The 27,501-nt window shown below is 46.9% G+C and overlaps 1 protein-coding gene across 2 annotated transcripts in view; it reads right to left on the bottom strand.

Moving 5' to 3' along the window:
- Window positions 1–2,117: 2,117 nt before the first annotated feature.
- The window catches only part of TMEM91 (transmembrane protein 91), a 158,761-nt gene continuing 133,377 nt past the window's right edge, over window positions 2,118–27,501 (bottom strand). For both annotated transcript variants that reach the window (XM_089684254.1, XM_089684253.1), the window contains exons 3-4: window positions 9,355–9,498; window positions 2,118–2,612 (exon numbers count right to left, since the gene is read on the bottom strand). In XM_089684254.1, coding sequence (XP_089540380.1) covers window positions 2,454–2,612; window positions 9,355–9,498 — 303 coding nt within the window. In that variant the 3' untranslated portion in view covers window positions 2,118–2,453. The remainder of the gene's footprint in view (window positions 2,613–9,354; window positions 9,499–27,501) is intronic.

Consider the following 27,501-nt stretch of genomic DNA (forward strand, 5'->3'; position numbering starts at 1 on the left):
TTTGCCCATCATGTAACGATTGGCTGCCCTGTCACAGGGGAGATGATCACATGCCCCTCCATACCCGGATGTGCCAGGTATCATGACTGTTTAGAAGGAAGGGACTGATAAGATGAGTATAAGAAGAATGGCGGGGGTGTATTTTCAGAGGTGCTGTCAATTTCCTGTGCATGGACAGTATGTTCAAAGGATCCAAATACTGTTCTCTAGGTATGGAGGCTGATATTGCTGATCTCTTCTGGTTCACTAGCTGCCATACCAATCCAATGGCTACGGTAGTGTCTGAGATTAGCTTTGACATTCCTGATTCGAATACTGGTTCTAGGTCAATGACTCAAGGTATTGAAGCCAGACACAGTAAGGCCAACTAGCATTTCTAAAAGGAGGTCAGCAGTGACAGACTCCATATTCCTATGCCATTTCTTAGGAATTAGCAAGAAAAGATAAGTGGTTCTATTGCCTTTTATTTAAAGACATTAAAAAAAATACTTTTGCAGAGAGGAGCATATTAGCTACAAGAAACTCTGTACCTGGAGGCTCCATTGTATTATTAAAGGGTCAGTCCAACCAAAAGTGACATTTTAGTAATAAATAGAACCTGTTGGGCTGAGTTAGCTTCCAGCTTTGTATATGTCTCTGATAATAGTAGGATCACCTTGCCATGATTTCCAAGTGTTTCTGTTCATCTGAGCTTTTCGGCTGTTTGTGCCTACCCTTGCATGTTGCAGCTCCTTTTATGACCTTCTCCATAATGTAAAATAAAAGATTCAGCAGGGAGGCCCCTGAAGATATAGGAAATTATTAGGTTTTAATCAAAAACTGAAATATCAGCTTTGGCTGGACTGACCTTTTCATATAATGCTATAATCTATATCTGGGGGGCGGGTCTGGTATGACAGAGAGAAGCTAGGCAGCTGCAGTGAATGTCCAGATACTGAAAAAAGAAAAATGTTGACTGCTGTTGTGAACCTCCAAGATCCAGGGGTCCAGTAATATGCCATCAGTGGCTGCTGATAGAAGAATCTTTCGATTTACAGTGGATTTATCACATTGGACACAATAAAATAAGAATTCCCAAGTAAACTATTTGTTAAAATTCTTACCCAATACTTGCAGTTTACAGCTTTCAATGCTGCTGGTCTGGGTGCTGCTTCCCTGAACTTCCGATCTTCACAGAAAAGAGATAACAGTGGACACTACTGTCTCCAGTCGGTATGTTGGCTTGGACTAGGGAGGGGGAGGAGGAGGGAGGAGCAGGGGAGTGCCATGCCATCATAGGCTATGGGGCACTGTGTCTTTCTATTGATGCATGCAATGGTGGCCCCATAGGAAACCTGAAGGCACCAGCTTAATATGTAACATATGCAAATATTACTCAGCTGCTAAAAGTGCCTAAAAACTGAGGGTTGAATATCATTTTAAGTCTTGATCAGCAGAGATGGAAAGAGACATTCTACCTTCTAAGGACACTAAGCTAAACTGGGCTTGTTCAGTATATGCAGGGGTATTGCCACTAGGTGGGGCTGTGCCTTTGATTTTGACCAGTGTCTCGCTTCCTAAAGACAGGAGGACATACCCAAGTGTAGAGGACTGTGTCCTCCAAAGAACGCTGGGAGAAAATATTATCGTAATGTGATATATATATATATATATATACTGTATATATATATATATATATATATATATATAGATGCTGTCAGATTTAGCAAAAAATATGTCTAACTTCTGAACTTCTACTTCTCTTGCCTTTTTTGTTGCAACAAATTAAATTTAACCAGAAAAAAACATTTTTTAAAGAAATTTGAATCAATATGGCCCTCCCTGTGCTCAGTTTCACGTGTCTCCAAAACTCTATGACTGCCGTGCCTTGGAGACTGCCTCAGCATTTTCTAAATTTGCAATTGTTTCTCTAATATATGGTCCATGCCCTGCCTTCCTTCATGTATAAACTCTGCCTGAACTCTGCTTTTTAAACGAATCCCTCTCCCAGAGTGTCTGAACCATGTAAGTCTGCATACATCAACAAATCCCAGAAGGGGACCGGCAGAGACTGAATGCCTCATGTCTGTTTCTTTCCTCATCAACCATTGTAGTCATTTCTATTATCAGCTGCTGGGTACGGAATGATGGGACTTTATTATAAAGGATTACAGAGAATTACACATTGCACAATTTAAAAATAGGCTTTCCAAATTTCCAGTGAATATACATGTGGACTTTTTTTTTTACACAATGCCTATAGTTCTTCCACAAGGAATTGGCTGGAGTATGAGATGCATCAAGACACGTCAGATTTCGTTCACGTCTGAATAAAGTAAAATGCAGAAAAAAAGTAGACTTCCATTGAACCCCCAATGTGTCTTTATCTTTGTTGTTTTCTGGGTAACCAGCAGACAGGAGGGCTCTAGCCATGATAATGAGAAGTCTGGTTGTCCGATTCAACAGTTGGTTCTCTAGGTGGGGGCTCTGTTGGACAGATAGGCAATGAGTGCCACCACAGCACCCACGTAGGTGCAAATGCCCAGGAAGATCGAGAGAACTGCCAACAGGAATGTCTGTCTGGAGGCAACGATGGCCCCATGGTAATCGCCTTGAGCTGAAGCTTTGTTGGTCTGTAGAGAAAGAAAAAACTGGTTACAAAAATAGAATTACACTGAATTTTCCTTAACCCTTTTGCGCCGGCACCTCCCGACCCTTTAAGAGTTTCAGAAGCCAGGAGGTGGGCAAGATTTTAGGGTCCTGTGACTGCCGTGAATCGCCGTCACGGTGGTCACATGATCAGAGAAGGTCCCGATCACAAGGGGAGATTGGGACCTTTCCGTGAGTCACGGACATACAGTATGTTCTGGGAGCATGCAGTGTGCGCACTCTCAGCACATATGTATTTTCTAATGGCACGCAAATACGCGGCCGCTCGCCGTCAAGGCCCAGACACTGAGAGGCCACATATTTGCTTACATTTGCCGTCTAAAGGTTAAAGTGGTTCCAAAGATTAAACCCTTTTTACCTTACTAAATTTCTTGCCCTGAGGTAAAAATTTTTGAGGTAGCAGTATAGTCCCCTCACCTCCCTTATATTTACCTGAGCCCTCACTTGATCCAGTGCTGTGCGCTTCTGTAGGGTCTCTCTGCCCTCTCCCCAGTTTCACAGGCCTGGCTCAGAGCAGCGGAAGCCATTGGCTCCCACTGCTGTCAGTCAAACCCTGTGCCAAGGGAGTGGGGGGCGGGGCTAAGCCACCCTCTCTGTGTCTATAGACACAGGCAGCGCAGCTGGGTTGAGCTCGCAGGTGTACCACAACTTCATATGGTGGCACACCAAGAAGAGGAGAAGCCAGAAGTGGCAGCGGGGGACCCAAGAAGAGGAGGATCAAGGCTGCTCAGGTAAATATAACATGTTTGTTATTTAAAAAAAAATAAAAATTAGCATTTACAATCACTTTAAATCACAGTTACAGTCAAAGAATTAAAGATGAAATCAGATGGGCATTTTACAGACAACCTCTATTTTTATAGCTAGAACAAAGCACTGGAGTGTAAGGTCAGGAAGCAAGGTATTATGAGGCATTATGGGGCATTAGGAAGCAAAGTATTATGAGGCATTATGGGGCATTAGGAAGCAAGGTATTATGAGGCATTTCCAAGCAAAAATCAGTCACAAATAATAACATGGCATAGTACTAGATTGTAAAGTGATAAAAAGATGTGAGACTACAATTGGACTTTAAGGCCTCAAGCACACACAAAAAAACTGGTAATTGGAGGTGACGTCACCGCGTTCAGCGAGCTGCCGGCGTCTGTGTACAACGGAGCAGGCTGTTTGGTTTATGCTGTGCACGCTATTCATGCTGGTGTTGGCTCGGACACTAGTAAATGTGAGTGGAATACATTATGTGCTTTTATGAATATATTTTTGATACAGTGTTACGCTATGAGTCTTTCCTCTCTTACTTCCTGAGTTCATTCCGAGACTGAGAAGAATCTAGTGCCATTTGAATTATCCCACATATGCTGGTTATCCATCTGCAGATCGTTGCTCCCAGAGCAGAAGCGTTTGTGCTGATTTATAATATGACCAGCATATTGCTCTGGTGAGTTTACCCAATCTATCTGCTGGTGGATTTGTGCACGGTGATTTGCATGTTTTTGTCACATGAAGTTTGAATATTGAAGACAAGAGCACTTATATATTTTTTTATCACGGTGTTTGGACATTTTATATTTTACATTCTTGGCTTACTGAATACGTTTGTGAAAGGACACTTTATGCTGGATATAATATTTGTTTTGAGACAGATATGCAATATTGATCTATATTTTTCTATCAGTACCCATCATCGGTGCCAGCTCATCAGTACTGCCTATCGGTGCCGCCTATCAGTGTCCATCATCAGTGCCACCTATCAGTGCCACCTATCAATGCCAGCTCATCAGTGCCACCTATCAGTGCCGCCTATCAGTGCCCATCAGTGCTGCCTATCAGTGCAGCCTCATCAATGCACATCAGTGAAGGAGAAAACTGTTTTGAAAATTTTATAATAGATATGCAATATTGATTTATATTTTGGTTTAAAGATTTCATTCAGGTTTGTATTAGCACTTTGAGATTATATTAAGGAGGAGAGCTGCCTTTTTTTGCTTTCCTTGATGAAAGAGTTGGCTAATCCTGTGAGTCTCACTTTGGCAAACTAAAACCAAGTGGATCTCTTAAACTTAACCAGTGCTCTCACTTCTTGAACATTTTTTTGCATCCTTGCTACGGTGGGCTCTGTCGGGGTCACGTGTTTCACAGAGAGCCCTCACTAAATGCCTGCAAATTATTTTTTACACTAGTGTCCAGAGCTCTACCAATACTTCAAGTGTTCCTAAAACCAGGACCCTGCATTCACTATATCTGGTCTCCCACAGTACACAGAACATGGAAATGCAATTATTTTAGTAAATATAAACTGCTAAATACCTTTTCTAATCAGCAGTTAGAGCAGTCTTGGGACTTCTATCAGTGTCCAGCAGAGCACTGGTTAAGCTTGTAGGAGGAGTTTTCATTCGTCTCTCACCTGTCCTATGAGACTGCAGAACCCCTGACCCTCTGTCTGGACAGTGTTCATTGGCTCTGTGCTGATCACATGCACTCCTCCAAGAGAAAAAAAAAAAACCTCTCTAGCAATAAACACTAAACTGAGTATGTGCAGCTTGCCCCCAAGGCTCTGTTCTATCGGCAGATGGATTGGGGACAGTAGAAAAAGGGGAGGATCAGAGAGAACAGGATTAAATGTCCTTTTAAACAATGCAGAGGATTAATCCCTTAAGTTCCACAGTGAGTATAACAGGCATGATTTACTGCATATAAAGACTGATTTTACTGTTATGAGTTTAGAAACACTTTAAGTCCCTGAAAGTTTTTGTAAATTTTAGATTATCGAAGTGCTGGCTGAATGAAAAAAACAAAAACAAAAAACGAACCGCGTATGACCAGCTTTACACTTTGAAAATCCAACAGTTAAAAACACTTTCAGAGTCTGTATTGGTAGAGCTTTGGACACTAGTATAAAAAATAAATTCATCCACCCAGGGCTGGGACAAGGGGTGGGCAGGAGGGGCAGCTGCCATGGGCACAGAGAAGCAAGGGGGCAAAGAATAGCAGATGCAGGGTGGTACACCCATTCTACGGCATATATTAACAATGGGGAGGGGGGCGCATATCTGCAACCTTGCCCTGGCCGCTGGACGACCCTGTCCCGGTACTGTATCCACCATCATCACCATCTTCATCCACCTCCTCTGAGGCATTGTATTCTGACAGCAGATTCAGCTGTCAGTCAGCTTCGGTTGACTGTTGACCTTCTGAGTGAGGGAGCCCACACACTGATTGAAATTCGGTCAGTACTTGCTGGGTCTACTGAATTCCGATCAGTGTATGGCCAGCTTTAGAATTTTGCTCAGATTATAAAGTTGCTTTAGGTCTCAGTGGGGAAGTCAGTATCGTATCATTTAAAACCTTAACTCCAGACAGCTTTTTTTTTAACTTGAGTTTGAGTTTTTGATAGAGAGGGGAAGAGTTAAAATATATTCCAGGTTTTTATATTTAAAGTGCAAAAAAAAGGAATGCTTCGCTCTGTTGGGAAGAGCAGAGCTTGTGTCTAAAAACGGCCTAAAATGTGATATATCTTTGCATTTGAAATGTATAAAAGTTCAAAAAGAGCCAACATGTTTTGTGAATAGATGTCCCTTTCATCAGGTATAATACTACTACTACTACTACTACTACTACTACTAATAATAATAATAATATTACTAATACTACTACTACTACTACTAATAATAATATTACTACTACTACTACTACTACTAATAATAATATTACTACTACTACTAATAATAATACTACTAATACTACTACTACTACTACTACTACTAATAATAATACTACTACTAATAATAATAATACTAATACTACTACTACTACTACTAATAATAATAATAATATTACTACTACTACTACTAATAATAATAATAATATTATTACTAATACTACTACTACTACTACTACTAATAATAATAATACTACTACTACTACTACTACTACTAATAATAATACTACTACTAATACTACTACTACTACTACTACTACTACTAATAATAATAATAATAATAATAATAATAATACTACTACTACTACTACTAATAATAATAATAATATTACTACTACTACTACTACTAATAATAATAATATTACTAATACTACTACTACTAATAATAATAATACTACTACTAATACTACTACTACTACTACTACTACTACTACTACTACTACTACTACTAATAATAATAATACTAATAATAATATTAGTACTACTACTAATAATAATAATACTAATAATAATATTACTAATACTACTACTAATACTACTAATAATAATATTACTAATACTACTACTACTAATAATAATATTACTACTACTACTAATATTACTAATAATACTACTACTATTACTACTAATAATAATAATATTACTACTACTACTAATAATAATAATATTACTACTACTACTAATATTACTACTACTACTACTAATATTACTACTACTACTAATAATAATAATAATAATAATATTAATACTACTACTAATAATAATACTAATACTACTTCTACCAATAATACTACTACTACTACTAATAATACTAATCTCCTAGATTGTAAGCTCGAAAGAGCAAGGCCCTCAAACCCCTTGTGTAGTGTATTGTTACTGTCTTGTCTCATGTTCTGTCCCCCTTGTTACTGTACAGCGCTGAGCATACCCTTTGGCGCTATATAAATACTGTATAATAATAATAATACTACTAATAATAATACTAATACTACTACTACTACTAATAATAATAATAATAATTCTAATACTACTACTACTAATAATAATACTACTAATAATAATACTAATACTACTACTAATACTACTACTAATAATAATTATAATAATAATACTGCTACTACTACTACTACTAATACTACTAATAATAATAATAATAATAATATTACTAATACTACTACTACTACTACTACTACTAGTAATACTAATAATAATAATAGCAATAAAAACAATAATATTAATAAAAAATGGTATTATTCATTTTATAACAATTTTTACATTTTTAAGAATTAAAAATAATACACAGTAATGTAAATAACAGGGGCATTATTTAAATAGTAAGACAATCAATTTTATATAAATTCTAATTACAGCATTTTTTCATAACTTTTTTTAATATTGGTAAAAATTGATTTAAAGTTAGCAAATAAAATGAAGCATGGCGGTAAAAAGTATCTCTGTAAAATCAAAAAGATAAAATACTATTCAATACTATGATCAAAAATATATCAATACAAAGATGCTTATACTGGACTACAAGCTGATATTATTTGAAGAGGACCCTGCTGAGGGGACTTCCTATCACTTCCTGCCTCCCTGACACCTGTACAATAAATAGAGTTGTGGTTGTCACCTTATCAGGAAGTCACAGCCAAGAATAAAATATTGTGAGACAATTTAAGGTTCCATGCACACTGGGCTGGTAACGTTAGCTGAGTTTTTTTGGGGTAAAAAAAGTCCAAAAATGCTAGTTTGCCTCGATTTACTGCGTTTTGCCACGTTTATCAGTGTTAGAGCGTTTTTACAGCTAAAACACTCCTCTAGAAACCCATTAGTCCTGTTTTTTTTCCAGCCAAAACACGTTGATTACAGTCTTTGCGTGCATGGACACATAGAATAACATGCTGGGGAGTTTACTGGCTGTAGAAAAAAAACATCAAAAGCCAAAAACAGCCGCTGTAAAAACGTCCAGTGTGCATGAGGACTAACACTTCCCCACTCTGCCGCAAATGTATTTCTGTTTTTGATGGCGGGAAAGAACCTTAAATTGTTACTAACCCCGGACCCTGCATTCACTATATCTGGTCTCCCCTGACCCTGCATTCACTATATCCGGTCTCCCCGGACCCTGCATTTACTACATCTGATCTCCCAGGACCCTGCATTCACTATATCTGGTCTCCCAGGACCCTGCATTCACTATATCTGGTCTCCCAGGACCCTGCATTCACTATATCTGGTCTCCCAGGACCCTGCATTCACTATATCTGGTCTCCCACAGTACACACAACATGAAAACACAATTATTTTAGTAAATATAAACTGCTAAATACCTTTTCTCATCAGCAGTTAGAGCAGTCTTGTGACTTCTATCAGTGTCCAGCAGAGCACTGGTTAAAGCTTGTAGGAGGAGTTTTCATTCTGCTCCAGGAGGATGCAGAACCCCTGACCTCTGTCTGGACTGTGCTGATTGGCCATGTGCTAATCACATGCACTCTCCCAAGAAAAAAAAAAGCCTCTAGCAATACACACTAAACTGAGCATGTGCAGAATGGCCACAGGTTCAGTCTGTCTTATCAGCATTAACATTTGAAGAAGAGGAGGATCAGAGAAGGCATGATCAAACAGCCTTTTTACACAATGCGGAGGATTAACCCCTTAGGTTCCACAGTGAGTATAACAAGCATTCTTTCCTGCATATACAGACTGATTTTACTGTTGAGGGTTTAGTAACACTTTAAAGAGGCTCTACTCCTTCTCCACTAAATATAAATGTTGTAGCTAGAGTTCAGGGAAGAGCGGGATCCCCTCATTATAAGGTGACTTCACTCATCATCTTCCACCAAAAACTGAAATATTTTTTTTTGTGGACTGATCCTTTAAATCCCCCCCCTGCAATATACACAGTGCTCCAGATTTAGCCTCCACACAACCTTCCATCAACAGACCTGGGACAGGCTACGCCTGCGGCAATGTCAGCTGCCATTTACCTTTTGTGACAGGAAGAACGCAGCAATGCCCAGGGGCCAGAAACAGCAGAGCATAGAGAATACGGCTAGGCCCAAGTAATCCTGGGGGAAGAGCAGGGAAAAGTGACTCTCACTGTCTGTGTCGCTGTCGCTGGAGGAGTCATTCTACAACAGAGGAAAATAACTTGTTAGTGGAAACAGCAAAACACAAACATCCATCACAATACATACTCCATTCGGCTTATCCATCGAGGATGTGCAAAGATCAGAGACGTTATACAAAGCGTAAAAACACAAAGCGACCAATCAGATCTCAGATCACCAAATGAGTGCATGGCCATCCCTGATGGGGGTTGTGGGTTACTCCATGGCAGGGGCGGACTGACCATTTGGAAACTCGGGCACTGCCCAAGGGCCTGGGGTCAGTAGGGGGCCCCATAAGATGCCCCTGGTACCTTTTTTATAGGCTTTTTTGAGTTTGGGCAAGGACACAGGGGCCCCATGATCCCCTATTGCCCGGGGGCCCCATGAGTTGTCAGTCTGCCCCTGCGCCATGATGCATACATTTGTAACCCCTTATTGAAGAGTGTGGGCAAATAGACTTCAATTTCCAAGGCAATTAGCCCCAGGACTTGGTGAATGTGGTGAAAACCCAATCAAGTGCAAGGGAAAAAAAACAAGCATTTTGCTTGCACACAATTGGATGATGAGAATCAGCAGAGCTGCATCTCATTCACAAAGTTCTGGGGAAAATTAGTAAACCAACCCCTGTGAATTGAAAATGTGCCGGAATGCATATAAATATGAATGGGCCGGTTCACACTATAGAAATGCAGTCCAGATGCCTTCCGGATGCATTTCTGCATGTGTGTTTTTGACACGTTCTGGTTAATTTTTGATGCGTTTTTGATACATAGTCTGGCTGAAAAAGACAAAAGTCCATCCAGTTCACCCAAAAAAGAAAAAAAGAAGTTATAATCCTATACCCAGAGTTGATCCAGAGGAAGGCAAAAAACCCAGCAAAGCATGACCCAATTTCCTCCTGCAGGAAAAAAAAATTCCTTCCTGATCCCCCGAGAGGTAATCGGATATTACCTGGATCAACGTTACTTATAAATGTTAGTATCCAGTTATATTCTGTGCAGGGGCGGACTGACAACTCATGGGGCCCTCGGGCAATAGGAGGTCATGGGGCCCCTGTGTCCTCGCCCAAACTCAAAAAAGCCTATGAAAAAGGTACCAGGGGCATCTCATGGGGCCCCCTACTGACCCCGGGCCCTCGGGCAGTGCCCGAGTTTCCAAATGGTCAGTCCGCCCCTGCTCCCAACATTATTAAGAAAATATGAAATACACAATTTCCCCTTTGCCAGTTCTTAAAAGTGGTGGACGCATTAGTTTCCTTTGTTCAGGATTAGTACATTTTCTGCAAGTACAGAACAATTTCTATTGATCCTGTTATAACTGCAGCATCCTTGCAATGTCCTCTGAACTGAACTAATATATCAAAGCTCTTTGCCTTCACAGTTACCCGATGTGACCTACAACGTAATTGCACCATATGTAATGGAGATGAGAAGAGGGGAGGTGCTTTGTAGTTCTAAACCATTTCCTGTCCTTGGGTGATAATGCCTCTCCTTTGGTACGGTAAGTGTTGTCACCTTAGGACAAAAAGCATGCTGTTATCAGGATCACCAGGTAAAAATACTGAAAAAATAATTTAAAAAGAAAACGAATGCAGACAACACATCTAAGGACTGATAGGCTGCAGTATATTACTTTTGTTTTTGGGTTTACATACTCTTTAAGGCCCTTTTCACTGTCCAGGGCTGATCATCTGCAGGCTATTATTGCAGGCCATCGGCCACAATTAGCTGCAGGTGCTGTCAGGTTCCCATTGCTTGCAATGGGTTGTCCCACCCACGCATGGATCCTGCTGAGTCTTCTGAGGGTAATTACAAACAGCCCCATTTGAAGGAGTCCTTGGGGTACAGTAGCTTTTTAATAGCTGGATGGAGGGGTACAGAAATTCTTTTTAACTATCCTGGACCTAGTCTTGTGCCAGAAAGGCCCCTTTTTAGCTGGGATCGTGATGTAAGATTGAGGGGCCCTACCGTTAACCTTATCCCTTTGTTTTATTATTTATTTATTTCAGGTACCTATATAGCGCTGTCAATTTACATAGTGCTTTATATATACAGTCATGGCCGAAATTGTTGGCACCCTTGATATTTTTCCTGAAAATCAAGTATTTCACACAAAAAAGGTATTGCATTAACACATGTTTTGCTATACACATGTTTATTCCCTTTGTATGTATTGGAACAAATATAAAACAGAGGCAGAAAAGCAAATATGACATAATGTCACACAAAACCCCAAAAATGGGCTGGACAAAAGTATTGGCACCCTTAACTTAATATTTGGTTGCACACCCTTTGGAAAACATAACTGAAATCAGTCGCTTCCTATAACCATCAATAAGCTTCTGACACCTCTCACCCGGAATTTTGGACCACTCTTCCTTTGCAAACAGCTCCAGGTCTCTCTTATTGGAAGGACACCTTTTCCCAACAGCAATTTTAAGATCTCTCCACAGGTGTTCAATGGGATTTAGATCTGGGCTCATTGCTGGCCACTTCAGAACTCTCCAGCGCTTCTTTGCCATCCATTTCTGAGTGCTTTTTGACGTATGTTTGGGGTCATTGTCCTGCTGGAAGACCCAGGATCTTGGACGCAAACCCAGCTTTCTGACACTGGGCCCTACAGTGCGACCCAAAATCCTTTGGTAATCCTCAGATTTCATGATGCCTTGCACACAGTCAAGGCACCCAGTGCCAGAGGCAGCAAAACAACCCCAAAACATCATTGAACCTCCACCATATTTTACCGTAGGTACTGTGTTTTGTTCTTTGTAGGCCTCATTCCGTTTTCGGTAAACAGTAGAATGATGTGCTTTACCGAAAAGCTCTATCTTGGTCTCATCTGTCCACAAGACGTTTTCCCAGAAGGCTTTTGGCTTACTCAAGTACATTTTGGCAAACTGTAGTCTTGCTTTTTTATGTCTCTGTGTCAGCAGTGGGGTCCTCCTGGGTCTCCTGCCATAGCGTTTCATTTCATTTAAATGTCGACGGATAGTTCGCGCTGACACTGATGCTCCCTGAGCCTGCAGGACAGCTTGAATGTCTTTGGAACATGTTTGGGGCTGCTTATCCACCATCCGGACTATTCTGCGTTGCAATCTTTCATCAATTTTCCTCATCCGTCCACGACCAGGGAGATTAGCTACAGTGCCATGGGTTGCAAACTTCTTGATAATGTTGCGCACTGTGGACAAAGGCAAATCTAGTTCTCTGGAGATGGACTTGTAACCTTGAGATTGTTGATATTTTGCCACAATTTTGGTTCTCAGGTCCTCAGACAGTTCTCGTCTCCTCTTTCTGTTGTCCATGCTTAGTGTGGCACAGACAGACACACAATGCAAAGGTTAAGTGAACGTCTCTCCTTTTTATCTGCTTTCAGGTGTGATTTCTATATTGCCCACACCTGTTACTTGCCCCAGGTGAGTTTACAGGAGCATCACATGCTTGTAACATTCTTATTTATCCGCAGTTGTGAAAGGGTGCCAATACTTTTGTCCAGCCCATTTTTGGAGGTTTGTGTGACATTATGTCGAATTTGCTTTCTTTCCTCCCTTTTTTTGTTTTGTCCCAATACACACAAAGGGAATAAACATGTGTATAGCAAAACATGTGTTAATGCAATACGTTTCGTGAGAAATACATGATTTCCTGGAGAAATATCAAGGGTGCCAACAATTTCGGCCATGACTGTATATAGTACATTCACATCAGTCCCTAACCCTCCAAGGGTGTACAATGTAAGATCCCGAACTTACATTCATACATATAGTGGGGCCAATTTAGACAGAATCCAATTAACCTTCCAGCATGTTTTTGGAGTGTGAATACCTGATGGAAACCCACACAGCCACAGGGAGAACATGCAAAATCCAGGCAGGTGGTGCTGTGGTTGGTGTTCGAACCAATGACCCTAGGACTGCCAGGTGGAGGTGCTAACTAGAGATGAGCGAAGAAATGAAAAATTCGATTCGACTGATTCGGCGAATTCGTGGACAATATTCGATTCGAGTCGAATAAATTCGCTGTGAATTTAACTTAAAAAAGGGTGTTTCTAGGCTTCAGAGAGACTTAATATTAGTGCAGAACACTGTACCTTTAATTTAAATGCCCTTGGAGTCTGCTGGGGAAGAGAAATAATACTGTCACTCAGTATGACATGCAGATGAGTGCCGTCGATCTTAGAATCACCGCACACTTCACTCATTTGGCCAGTCACGGGGCCAAAACCAGTGTTTGGAGCCACAGTGTGGCGGTGGAGGCAGCAGCAATGGGAGGCCATACAGCAACCTATGACAAAATGGAAACCAGCAGGAGTGTGAGGAGACCTGAAAGTGGCACATGCAGTGGGAGCAATGGGAGGCGGTACAAGGACCCATGTCACACTGTGGACCCAGCAGCAGCGTGACCAGGCGGTACGGGGGCCCATGGCAGATTACAGGCCTGGCAGCAGCAATGGGAGGCCCGTAATCTGCCAGCACCCTATGACAAAAAATGGAACACACCAGCAGTGTGTGAGGAGACCTGAAAGTGGCACATGGCAGAGTGTGGCGATGGAGACAGCAGCAATGGGAGGCCGTACAGGGACCCATGAGAGACTCTGGACCTGGCAGCAGCATGAGGAGGCGGGATAGGGGCCCATGGCAGATTAGGGGCCTGGCAGCAGCTATAGGAGGCCCGTAATCTGCCAGCACCCTATGACAAAAAATTGAACACACCAGCAGTGTGTGAGGAGACCTGAAAGTGGCACATGGCATGAGACACTCTGGACCTGGCAGCAGCATGAGGAGGCGGTATATAGGGGCCCATGGCAGATTAGGGGCCTGGCAGCAGCTATGGGAGGCCCGTAATCTTCCAGCACCCTATGTCAAAAAATTGAAAACACAAGCAGTGTGTGAGGAGACCTGAAAGTGGCACATGTTTGGGGCATGATTCATGGCGGATTTAGTCAGTTGTGTCAGGAACTAGTGGTTTGAAATCCAGACTAATCCACGCCTGATTCATTTTCACAAACGTGAGTCTCTCCACACTTTGGGTGGACAGTCGTGTCCTCCGCGGAGTTGCAATACCTCCTGCCGCACTAAACACGTGCTCCGATGCCACGCTACTGGCCGGGCATGACAGCCTTTCAAGGGCAAATTCAGCTAGTTGGGGTCAAAGGTCAAGTTTTGTTGCCCAGTAGTCAAGGGGATTGTCTACCTCGGTTGGCAGGGTGCTGTCCAAGTAGGCCTAAGCCTGTTGTTTGAGGTCCTGCTCCAGGTCCACCTGATGCTGCTGCTGCTGCGGCTGGTTAGTAGTTTCCTCACTGCGCTGGTGAAGAAAGCTACTCATCATCGACTGCAGACTGAGGCAGCCGCTGCTGGTGGAGCTGCCACTGCTCCTACCACCCCACCCCTCCCCTGCTGCCATGGCAGCGGAACGCGAGCGCACAGGGCCCACAGTGTCTGAGGATGGACGTTGGCACAGAAAGGCAGAGACCAGCTGACTACATAGGTGGTTTTTATAGTACGTTATTTTGGCCTCCCTCTCAGCAGGTGTGAAAAAGGCCACCATTTTTGAACGGTAGCGAGGGTCCAACAAGGTGGACAGCCAAAAGTCATCCCTCTGTCTGATGGTTATTATTCGGCTGTCGCTACGCAAGCAAGCGAGCATGCTATGGGCCATTTGTGCCAAGGAATGCGAGGGACTCCCTACCTCCATCTCCACAGCATACTGCCACGGTGCGTCTGGGTCCTCTGTCTCCTCCTCCTCCTCCTCCTCTACCAGATGCTCCTGCTCCTCCACTCCTGTCCGCTGAGTGGAAAAACCACCCATTTCACTCAATAATTCCTGAGCACCAATGTCCTCCTCTACCTCCTCCTCTTCTTCCTGTCCTGCCCCCACAGGGGTCATGTGGCGTTGAGATCTGTGCGCCACGTCTACCGCACCCTGACCAGCCATTGTTAACAGCATTTGTTCCAGGACGTGCAACAGAGGAATGACGTCGTTCATCCCATAGTCCTGCCGACTCACGAATAGCGTGGCCTCCTCAAAGGGCCTGAGCAAGCGCAGGTGTCACGCATGAGCTGCCAATGGCTGACATCTAAGTTACACAGGGAGTACCTTTATCCGCTTTTAACATCAGGAAATCTGTGATGGCCTTTCGCTGTTCGTAAAGGCGGTCTAACATATGTAGGGTTGAATTCCACCTTGTTGCAACGTCACAGCATGAGGAGTCGGTACGGGGGCCCATGGCAGATTACGTGCCTGGCAGCAGCAATGGGAGGCCCGTAATCTGCCAGCACCCTATGTCAAAAAATTCTACACACCAGCAGTGTGTGAGGAGACCTGAAAGTGGCACATGGCAGAGTGTGGCGATGGAGACAGCAGCAATGGGAGGCCGTACAGGGACCCATGAGACACTCTGGACCTGGCAGCAGCATGAGGAGGCGGTATATAGGGGCCTATGGCAGATTAGGGGCCTGGCAGCAGCAATGGGAGGCCCGTAATCTGCCAGCACCCTATGTCAAAAAATTCTACACACCAGCAGTGTGTGAGGAGACCTGAAAGTGGCACATGGCAGAGTGTGGCGATGGAGACAGCAGCAATGGGAGGCCGTACAGGGACCCATGAGAGACTCTGGACCTGGCAGCAGCATGAGGAGGCGGTATATAGGGGCCTATGGCAGATTAGGGGCCTGGCAGCAGCAATGGGAGGCCCGTAATCTGCCAGCACCCTATGTCAAAAAATTCTACACACCAGCAGTGTGTGAGGAGACCTGAAAGTGGCACATGGCAGAGTGTGGCGATGGAGACAGCAGCAATGGGAGGCCGTACAGGGACCCATGAGAGACTCTGGACCTGGCAGCAGCATGAGGAGGCGGTATATAGGGGCCTATGGCAGATTAGGGGCCTGGCAGCAGCAATGGGAGGCCCGTAATCTGCCAGCACCCTATGTCAAAAAATTCTACACACCAGCAGTGTGTGAGGAGACCTGAAAGTGGCACATGGCAGAGTGTGGCGATGGAGACAGCAGCAATGGGAGGCCGTACAGGGACCCATGAGAGACTCTGGACCTGGCAGCAGCATGAGGAGGCGGTATATAGGGGCCTATGGCAGATTAGGGGCCTGGCAGCAGCTATGGGAGGCCCGTAATCTGCCAGCACCCTATGTCAAAAAATTCTACACACCAGCAGTGTGAGGAGACCTGAAAGTGGCACATGGCAGAGTGTGGCGATGGAGACAGCAGCAATGGGAGGCCGTACAGGGACCCATGAGAGACTCTGGACCTGGCAGCAGCATGAGGAGGCGGTATATAGGGGCCTATGGCAGATTAGGGGCCTGGCAGCAGCTATAGGAGGCCCGTAATCTGCCAGCACCCTATGTCAAAAAATTCTACACACCAGCAGTGTGTGAGGAGACCTGAAAGTGGCACATGGCAGAGTGTGGCGATGGAGACAGCAGCAATGGGAGGCCGTACAGGGACCCATGAGAGACTCTGGACCTGGCAGCAGCATGAGGAGGCGGTATATAGGGGCCTATGGCAGATTAGGGGCCTGGCAGCAGCTATGGGAGGCCCGTAATCTGCCAGCACCCTATGTCAAAAAATTCTACACACCAGCAGTGTGTGAGGAGACCTGAAAGTGGCACATGGCAGAGTGTGGCGATGGAGACAGCAGCAATAGGAGGCCGTACAGGGACCCATGAGAGACTCTGGACCTGGCAGCAGCATGAGGAGGCGGTATATAGGGGCCTATGGCAGATTAGGGGCCTGGCAGCAGCAATGGGAGGCCCGTAATCTGCCAGCACCCTATGTCAAAAAATTCTACACACCAGCAGTGTGTGAGGAGACCTGAAAGTGGCACATGGCAGAGTGTGGCGATGGAGACAGCAGCAATGGGAGGCCGTACAGGGACCCATGAGAGACTCTGGACCTGGCAGCAGCATGAGGAGGCGGTATATATGGGCCTATGGCAGATTAGGGGCCTGGCAGCAGCTATGGGAGGCCCGTAATCTGCCAGCACCCTATGTCAAAAAATTCTACACACCAGCAGTGTGAGGAGACCTGAAAGTGGCACATGGCAGAGTGTGGCGATGGAGACAGCAGCAATGGGAGGCCGTACAGGGACCCATGAGAGACTCTGGACCTGGCAGCAGCATGAGGAGGCGGTATATAGGGGCCTATGGCAGATTAGGGGCCTGGCAGCAGCAATGGGAGGCCCGTAATCTGCCAGCACCCTATGTCAAAAAATTCTACACACCAGCAGTGTGTGAGGAGACCTGAAAGTGGCACATGGCAGAGTGTGGCGATGGAGACAGCAGCAATGGGAGGCCGTACAGGGACCCATGAGAGACTCTGGACCTGGCAGCAGCATGAGGAGGCGGTATATAGGGGCCTATGGCAGATTAGGGGCCTGGCAGCAGCAATGGGAGGCCCGTAATCTGCCAGCACCCTATGTCAAAAAATTCTACACACCAGCAGTGTGTGAGGAGACCTGAAAGTGGCACATGGCAGAGTGTGGCGATGGAGACAGCAGCAATGGGAGGCCGTACAGGGACCCATGAGAGACTCTGGACCTGGCAGCAGCATGAGGAGGCGGTATATAGGGGCCTATGGCAGATTAGGGGCCTGGCAGCAGCTATGGGAGGCCCGTAATCTGCCAGCACCCTATGTCAAAAAATTCTACACACCAGCAGTGTGAGGACACCTGAAAGTGGCACATGGCAGAGTGTGGCGATGGAGACAGCAGAAATGGGAGGCCGTACAGGGACCCATGAGAGACTCTGGACCTGGCAGCAGCATGAGGAGGCGGTATATAGGGGCCTATGGCAGATTAGGGGCCTGGCAGCAGCAATGGGAGGCCCGTAATCTGCCAGCACCCTATGTCAAAAAATTCTACACACCAGCAGTGTGTGAGGAGACCTGAAAGTGGCACATGGCAGAGTGTGGCGATGGAGACAACAGCAATGGGAGGCCGTACAGGGACCCATGAGAGACTCTGGACCTGGCAGCAGCATGAGGAGGCGGTATATAGGGGCCTATGGCAGATTAGGGGCCTGGCAGCAGCAATGGGAGGCCCATAATCTGCCAGCACCCTATTTCAAAAAATTCTACACACCAGCAGTGTGTGAGGAGACCTGAAAGTGGCACATGGCAGAGTGTGGCGATGGAGACAGCAGCAATGGGAGGCCGTACAGGGACCCATGAGAGACTCTGGACCTGGCAGCAGCATGAGGAGGCGGTATATAGGGGCCTATGGCAGATTAGGGGCCTGGCAGCAGCTATGGGAGGCCCGTAATCTGCCAGCACCCTATGTCAAAAAATTCTACACACCAGCAGTGTGAGGAGACCTGAAAGTGGCACATGGCAGAGTGTGGCGATGGAGACAGCAGCAATGGGAGGTCGTACAGGGACCCATGAGAGACTCTGGACCTGGCAGCAGCATGAGGAGGCGGTATATAGGGGCCTATGGCAGATTAGGGGCCTGGCAGCAGCTATGGGAGGCCCGTAATCTGCCAGCACCCTATGTCAAAAAATTCTACACACCAGCAGTGTGAGGAGACCTGAAAGTGGCACATGGCAGAGTGTGGCGATGGAGACAGCAGCAATGGGAGGCCGTACAGGGACCCATGAGAGACTCTGGACCTGGCAGCAGCATGAGGAGGCGGTATATAGGGGCCTATGGCAGATTAGGGGCCTGGCAGCAGCAATGGGAGGCCCGTAATCTGCCAGCACCCTATGTCAAAAAATTCTACACACCAGCAGTGTGTGAGGAGACCTGAAAGTGGCACATGGCAGAGTGTGGCGATGGAGACAGCAGCAATGGGAGGCCGTACAGGGACCCATGAGAGACTCTGGACCTGGCAGCAGCATGAGGAGGCGGTATATAGGGGCCTATGGCAGATTAGGGGCCTGGCAGCAGCTATGGGAGACCCGTAATCTGCCAGCACCCTATGTCAAAAAATTCTACACACCAGCAGTGTGAGGAGACCTGAAAGTGGCACATGGCAGAGTGTGGCGATGGAGACAGCAGCAATGGGAGGCCGTACAGGGACCCATGAGAGACTCTGGACCTGGCAGCAGCATGAGGAGGCGGTATATAGGGGCCTATGGCAGATTAGGGGCCTGGCAGCAGCAATGGGAGGCCCGTAATCTGCCAGCACCCTATGTCAAAAAATTCTACACACCAGCAGTGTGTGAGGAGACCTGAAAGTGGCACATGGCAGAGTGTGGCGATGGAGACAGCAGCAATGGGAGGCCGTACAGGGACCCATGAGAGACTCTGGACCTGGCAGCAGCATGAGGAGGCGGTATATAGGGGCCTATGGCAGATTAGGGGCCTGGCAGCAGCAATGGGAGGCCCGTAATCTGCCAGCACCCTATGTCAAAAAATTCTACACACCAGCAGTGTGTGAGGAGACCTGAAAGTGGCACATGGCAGAGTGTGGCGATGGAGACAGCAGCAATGGGAGGCCGTACAGGGACCCATGAGAGACTCTGGACCTGGCAGCAGCATGAGGAGGCGGTATATAGGGACCTATGGTAGATTAGGGGCCTGGCAGCAGCTATGGGAGGCCCGTAATCTGCCAGCACCCTATGTCAAAAAATTCTACACACCAGCAGTGTGAGGAGACCTGAAAGTGGCACATGGCAGAGTGTGGCGATGGAGACAGCAGCAATGGGAGGCCGTACAGGGACCCATGAGAGACTCTGGACCTGGCAGCAGCATGAGGAGGCGGTATATAAGGGCCTATGGCAGATTAGGGGCCTGGCAGCAGCAATGGGAGGCCCGTAATCTGCCAGCACCCTATGTCAAAAAATTCAACACACCAGCAGTGTGTGAGGAGACCTCAAAGTGGCACATGTTTGAGGCATGATTCATGGCGGATTTAGTCAGTTGTGTCAGGAACTGGTGGTTTGAAATCCAGACTAATCCACGCCTGATTCATTTTCACAAACGTGAGTCTCTCCACACTTTGGGTGGACAGTCGTGTCCTCCGCGGAGTTACAATACCTCCTGCCGCACTAAACACGCGCTCCGATGCCACGCTACTGGCCGGGCATGACAGCCTTTCAAGGGCAAATTCAGCTAGTTGGGGCCAAAGGTCAAGTTTCGTTGACCAGTAGTCAAGGGGATTGTCTACCTCGGTTGGCAGGGTGCTGTCCAAGTAGGCCCAAGCCTGTTGTTTGAGGTCCTGCTCCAGGTCCACCTGATGCTGCTGCTGCTGCTGCTGCGGCTGGTTAGTAGTTTCCTCACTGCGCTGGTGAAGAAAGCTACTCATCATCGACTGCAGACTGAGGCAGCCGCTGCTGGTGGAGCTGCCACTGCTCCTACCACCCCACCCCTCCCCTGCTGCCATGGCAGCGGAACGCGAGCGCACAGGGCCCACAGTGTCTGAGGATGGACGTTTCCGCACAAAGGCAGAGACCAACTGACTACATAGGTGGTTTTTATAGTACGTTATTTTGGCCTCCCTCTCAGCAGGTGTGAAAAAGGCCACCATTTTGGAACGGTAGCGAGGGTCCAACAAGGTGGACAGCCAAAAGTCATCCCTCTGTCTGATGGTTATTATTCGGCTGTCGCTACGCAAGCAACCGAGCATGCTATGGGCCATTTGTGCCAAGGAATGCGAGGGACTCCCTGCCTCCATCTCCACAGCATACTGCCACGGTGCGTCTGGGTCCTCTGTCTCCTCCTCCTCCTCCTCTACCAGATGCTCCTGCTCCTCCACTCCTGTCCGCTGAGTGGAAAAACCACCCATTTCACTCAATAATTCCTGAGCACAAATGTCCTCCTCTACCTCCTCCTCTTCTTCCTGTCCTGCCCCCACAGGGGTCATGTGACGTTGAGATCTGTGCGCCACGTCTACCGCACCCTGACCAGCCATTGTTAACAGCATTTGTTCAAGGACGTGCAACAGAGGAATGACGTCGTTCATCCCATAGTCCTGCCGACTCACGAATAGCGTGGCCTCCTCAAAGGGCCTGAGCAAGCGGCAGGTGTCACGCATGAGCTGCCAATGGCTGACATCGAAGTTACACAGGGGAGTACCTTTATCCGCTTGTAACATCAGGAAATCGGTGATGGCCTTTCGCTGCTCGTAAAGGCGGTCTAACATGTGTAGGGTTGAATTCCACCTTGTTGCAACGTCGCAGATCAGGCGATGATGTGGAATTCCGTTCTGCCGCTGCAGCTCAAGGAGGGTGTGCTTTGCGGTGTAGGAATGGCTGAAATGCATGCAAAGTTTATGTGACATTTTAAGGATGTCTTGCAGTGGGATGGTGGATTTTAGGAACCGCTTGACAACCAGATTGAACACGTGAGCCATGCATGGCGCATGGCACAACCTTCCTTGACGCAGAGCAGACACCATGTTCTTTCCGTTGTCGGTCAACATGGTTCTGATTTTCAGTTTGCGCGGAGACAGCCATCTGTCGATTTCTCTGTTCATTACACTCAGAAGTTCCTCCCCTGTGTGACTACGTTCGCCAAGGTATACCAGGTGCAGAACAGCGTGACACCGTTGCGCCCTGCACATGTGATATGCCGGTCGGGTAATGGGACTTGGCACGGGGGTGGCGGCTGAGGACACGGCGGAAGAAGAGGTGGTAGAGGCGGACATCTTTGCCGGACCAAGGACGTGCAAACGTGGAGGCAAAAGCGGCGTGACCTGTCCAAGTTGCTGGTGCGGCTGTGACGGCACCACGTTCACCCAGTGGGCCGTAAATGACATGTACTGTCCCTGACCGTAGTTACAGCTCCACACGTCGGCGCTGCCGTGCACTTTGGCAGAGACCGACATGCTCAAAGACTGGCCCACCATCTCTTCTACATGTGAATGCAGGGCTGGCACTGCCTTTTTGGCGAAGAAATGACGGCTTGGCACTCTCCACCGCGGCGCGGCACAAGCCATCATTTCTCTGAAAGGTGCTGAGTCCACCACTTGAAAAGGGAGGGACTGCAGCACCAGCAACTTGGACAGGAGGACGTTCAGCTTTTGCACCGTCGGGTGCGTGCTCGCAAACTGTTGTCTCTTGGAAACGGATTCCAAGAAAGACTGCTGACGGAATCCGTGAAGAGGAGTAGCAGGAGAAGGAGCATCTGAACGAGCGGAAGATGCCAATGAGCGACAACTCCCCTCAGCAGAGGTGTTGGAGCCTTGACTGGCTGATGGAGGGCGATTGACGTCGGGTGACGGAGCAAGTAACGGAGCGGGTGATGGAGCGGGGGCTGGGGCGGGCAGAACCGCCGTATCTTTATCACGGTTTTCCCAGGCCACCAAATGGCGACGCTGCATATGCTGCCGCAATGCTGTAGTCCCAACATGGGCCCCCTGGCCACGCTTGACTTTCTGGCCACATAGTCGACATACGGCTACGTTTACTTCCTCGGGCGGCTTGACGAAAAATTGCCACACCGCCGAGTAGGAAACTTTGCCCCCGATACTCCTCACTGGCTGACTGCTGCTTCCTCCGTGCACACCGGCACCACTACTGGCCGTGGTGGTAGGCTGCAGTGGAGCTAGTGCTCTACTCCGTGGCCGTTTGGCTCCACTGACACTGCTTCCACTGACACTGCTGCGACCCTGCTGCTGTCTCCTGGGCAACCCACCGACTGTTTCGCTCACTGCCAAGCTGCCACCCTCTTCTCCTGATGATGCGGAAGAAATTGCCTGATGACGACGAGGCTGCCAAGTGCGATCAACCTCCTCATCATCAAGTAGGGTCTCCGCCTCACTACTAGCCCCCTCGGCTGCGTCTGGGTCAGGAGACAGACCTGTCTCTAGACCGGCTACCGGGCCACTCTCCTCGCCACTACTTCTTCGCCTGGCTGCTGAAAAGGCGGATGTCTCCCCCCGTTCCTGACCGCCCTCTGTTAGCTCTTCCTCACTGTACAGTGGGGCTGAGCCCACAGCATGCGATACTTCGCTTGGTGAGGGAACACCAAAGGACAGGGGCAGGTAGAGGACACGTGATTTCAGTGGGCTTGGTCCCGGGCCATGCCAACTAACGGTTGTGTCTGACGTACCCACCGACCGTTGGCTGTAGGTGTCAGAGGTGACCTGGGAAGAGGAAGACGACCGAGCCAACCAATCGATGACGGCAGGGTTGTCGGTGGAGACACGACCGCTGGATGACACCGGGAGCACTGGCCTCTGGCTGCGAATAGTGCTGCCTCGACCCCTTCCTCTGCTGCCACGTCTGCTCGCTCCTAAAACATTGCCTCCTCTGCCACTCCTCTGCATGTTGTCTGACATACTCTTTAATTAAACGATTATGTGTCCCTGAGTAACAATTCTGTGTCCCTGAGTAACAATTCTGTGTCTGTGCGAGTAACAATTCTGTGGCCCTAAGTAACAGTTCTGTGGCCCTCAGTAACAATTCTGTGTCTGTGCGAGTAACAATTCTGTGGCCCTAAGTAACAGTTCTGTGGCCCTCAGTAACAATTCTGTGTCCCTGATTAACGTTTCTGTGGCCCCAAGTAACAGTTCTGTGGCCCTCAGTAACAATTCTGTGTCTGTGCGAGTAACAATTCTGTGTCTGTGCGAGTAACAATTCTGTGGCCCTAAGTAACAGTTCTGTGGCCCTCAGTAACAGTTCTGTGTCCCTGAGTAACAATTCTGTGTCTGTGCGAGTAAGAATTCTGTGGCCCTAAGTAACAGTTCTGTGGCCCTCAGTAACAGTTCTGTGTCCCTGAGTAACAATTCTGTGTCTGTGCGAGTAACAATTCTGTGTCTGTGCGAGTAACAATTCTGTGGCCCTAAGTAACAGTTCTGTGGCCCTCAGTAACAGTTCTGTGTCCCTGAGTAACAATTCTGTGTCTGTGCCAGTAACAATTCTGTGGCCCTAAGTAACAGTTCTGTGGCCCTCAGTAACAATTCTGTGTCCCTGATTAACGTTTCTGTGGCCCCAAGTAACAGTTCTGTGGCCCTCAGTAACAATTCTGTGTCTGTGCGAGGAACAATTCTGTGTCTTTGCGAGTAACAATTCTGTGGCCCTAACAGTTCTGTGGCCCTCAGTAACAATTCTGTGTCCCTGATTAACGTTTCTGTGGCCCCAAGTAACAGTTCTGTGGCCCTCAGTAACAATTCTGTGTCTGTGCGAGTAACAATTCTGTGTCTGTGCGAGTAACAATTCTGTGGCCCTAAGTAACAGTTCTGTGGCCCTCAGTAACAATTCTGTGTCCCTGATTAACGTTTCTGTGGCCCCAAGTAACAGTTCTGTGGCCCTCAGTAACAATTCTGTGTCTGTGCGAGTAACAATTCTGTGGCCCTAAGTAACAGTTCTGTGGCCCTCAGTAACAGTTCTGTGTCCCTGAGTAACAATTCTGTGTCTGTGCGAGTAAGAATTCTGTGTCTGTGCGAGTAACAATTCTGTGGCCCTAAGTAACAGTTCTGTGGCCCTCAGTAACAGTTCTGTGTCCCAGAGTAACAATTCTGTGTCTGTGCGAGTAACAATTCTGTGGCCCTAAGTAACAGTTCTGTGGCCCTCAGTAACAATTCTGTGTCTGTGCGAGTAACAATTCTGTGTCTGTGCGAGTAACAATTCTGTGGCCCTAACAGTTCTGTGGCCCTCAGTAACAATTCTGTGTCCCTGATTAACGTTTCTGTGGCCCCAAGTAACAGTTCTGTGGCCCTCAGTAACAATTCTGTGTCTGTGCGAGTAACAATTCTGTGTCTGTGTGAGTAACAATTCTGTGGCCCTAAGTAACAGTTCTGTGGCCCTCAGTAACAATTCTGTGTCCCTGATTAACGTTTCTGTGGCCCCAAGTAACAGTTCTGTGGCCCTCAGTAACAATTCTGTGTCTGTGCGAGTAACAATTCTGTGTCTGTGCGAGTAACAATTCTGTGGCCCTAAGTAACAGTTCTGTGGCCCTCAGTAACAGTTCTGTGTCCCTGAGTAACAATTCTGTGTCTGTGCCAGTAACAATTCTGTGGCCCTAAGTAACAGTTCTGTGGCCCTCAGTAACAATTCTGTGTCTTTGCGAGTAACAATTCTGTGGCCCTAACAGTTCTGTGGCCCTCAGTAACAATTCTGTGTCCCTGATTAACGTTTCTGTGGCCCCAAGTAACAGTTCTGTGGCCCTCAGTAACAATTCTGTGTCTGTGCGAGTAACAATTCTGTGTCTGTGCGAGTAACAATTCTGTGGCCCTAAGTAACAGTTCTGTGGCCCTCAGTAACAATTCTGTGTCCCTGATTAACGTTTCTGTGGCCCCAAGTAACAGTTCTATGGCCCTCAGTAACAATTCTGTGTCTGTGCGAGTAACAATTCTGTGTCTGTGCGAGTAACAATTCTGTGGCCCTAAGTAACAGTTCTGTGGCCCTCAGTAACAGTTCTGTGTCCCTGAGTAACAATTCTGTGTCTGTGCGAGTAAGAATTCTGTGTCTGTGCGAGTAACAATTCTGTGGCCCTAAGTAACAGTTCTGTGGCCCTCAGTAACAGTTCTGTGTCCCTGAGTAACAATTCTGTGTCTGTGCGAGTAACAATTCTGTGGCCCTAAGTAACAGTTCTGTGGCCCTCAGTAACAATTCTGTGTCCCTGATTAACGTTTCTGTGGCCCCAAGTAACAGTTCTGTGGCCCTCAGTAACAATTCTGTGTCTGTGCGAGTAACAATTCTGTGTCTGTGCGAGTAACAATTCTGTGGCCCTAACAGTTCTGTGGCCCTCAGTAACAATTCTGTGTCCCTGATTAACGTTTCTGTGGCCCCAAGTAACAGTTCTGTGGCCCTCAGTAACAATTCTGTGTCTGTGCGAGTAACAATTCTGTGTCTGTGCGAGTAACAATTCTCTGGCCCTAAGTAACAGTTCTGTGGCCCTCAGTAACAATTCTGTGTCCCTGATTAACGTTTCTGTGGCCCCAAGTAACAGTTCTGTGGCCCTCAGTAACAATTCTGTGTCTGTGCGAGTAACAATTCTGTGTCTGTGCGAGTAACAATTCTGTGGCCCTAAGTAACAGTTCTGTGGCCCTCAGTAACAGTTCTGTGTCCCTGAGTAACAATTCTGTGTCTGTGCGAGTAAGAATTCTGTGTCTGTGCGAGTAACAATTCTGTGGCCCTAAGTAACAGTTCTGTGGCCCTCAGTAACAGTTCTGTGTCCCTGAGTAACAATTCTGTGTCTGTGCGAGTAACAATTTTGTGTCTGTGCGAGTAACAATTCTGTGGCCCTAAGTAACAGTTCTGTGGCCCTCAGTAACAGTTCTGTGTCCCTGAGTAACAATTCTGTGTCTGTGCGAGTAACAATTCTGTGGCCCTAAGTAACAGTTCTGTGGCCCTCAGTAACAATTCTGTGTCCCTGATTAACGTTTCTGTGGCCCCAAGTAACAGTTCTGTGGCCCTCAGTAACAATTCTGTGTCTGTGCGAGTAACAATTCTGTGTCTGTGCGAGTAACAATTCTGTGGCCCTAACAGTTCTGTGGCCCTCAGTAACAATTCTGTGTCCCTGATTAACGTTTCTGTGGCCCCAAGTAACAGTTCTGTGGCCCTCAGTAACAATTCTGTGTCTGTGCGAGTAACAATTCTGTGTCTGTGCGAGTAACAATTCTGTGGCCCTAAGTAACAGTTCTGTGGCCCTCAGTAACAGTTCTGTGTCCCTGAGTAACAATTCTGTGTCTGTGCGAGTAAGAATTCTGTGTCTGTGCGAGTAACAATTCTGTGGCCCTAAGTAACAGTTCTGTGGCCCTCAGTAACAGTTCTGTGTCCCTGAGTAACAATTCTGTGTCTGTGCGAGTAACAATTCTGTGGCCCTAAGTAACAGTTCTGTGGCCCTCAGTAACAGTTCTGTGTCCCTGAGTAACAATTCTGTGTCTGTGCGAGTAACAATTCTGTGTCTGTGCGAGTAACAATTCTGTGTCTGTGCGAGTAACAATTCTGTGGCCCTAAGTAACGGTTCTGTGGCCCTCAGTAACAGTTCTGTGTCCCTGTGTAACAATTCTGTGTCTGTGCGAGTAACAATTCTGTGGCCCTAAGTAACAGTTCTGTGGCCCTCAGTAACAATTCTGTGTCTGTGCGAGTAACAATTCTGTGTCTGTGCGAGTAACAATTCTGTGGCCCT

The sequence above is a fragment of the Staurois parvus genome, unplaced genomic scaffold, assembly GCF_062004578.1.
Source record: "Staurois parvus isolate SC_StPar_1 unplaced genomic scaffold, SC_StPar_1.0 ptg000340l, whole genome shotgun sequence".
NCBI classification, from domain to species: Eukaryota; Metazoa; Chordata; class Amphibia; order Anura; family Ranidae; genus Staurois; species Staurois parvus.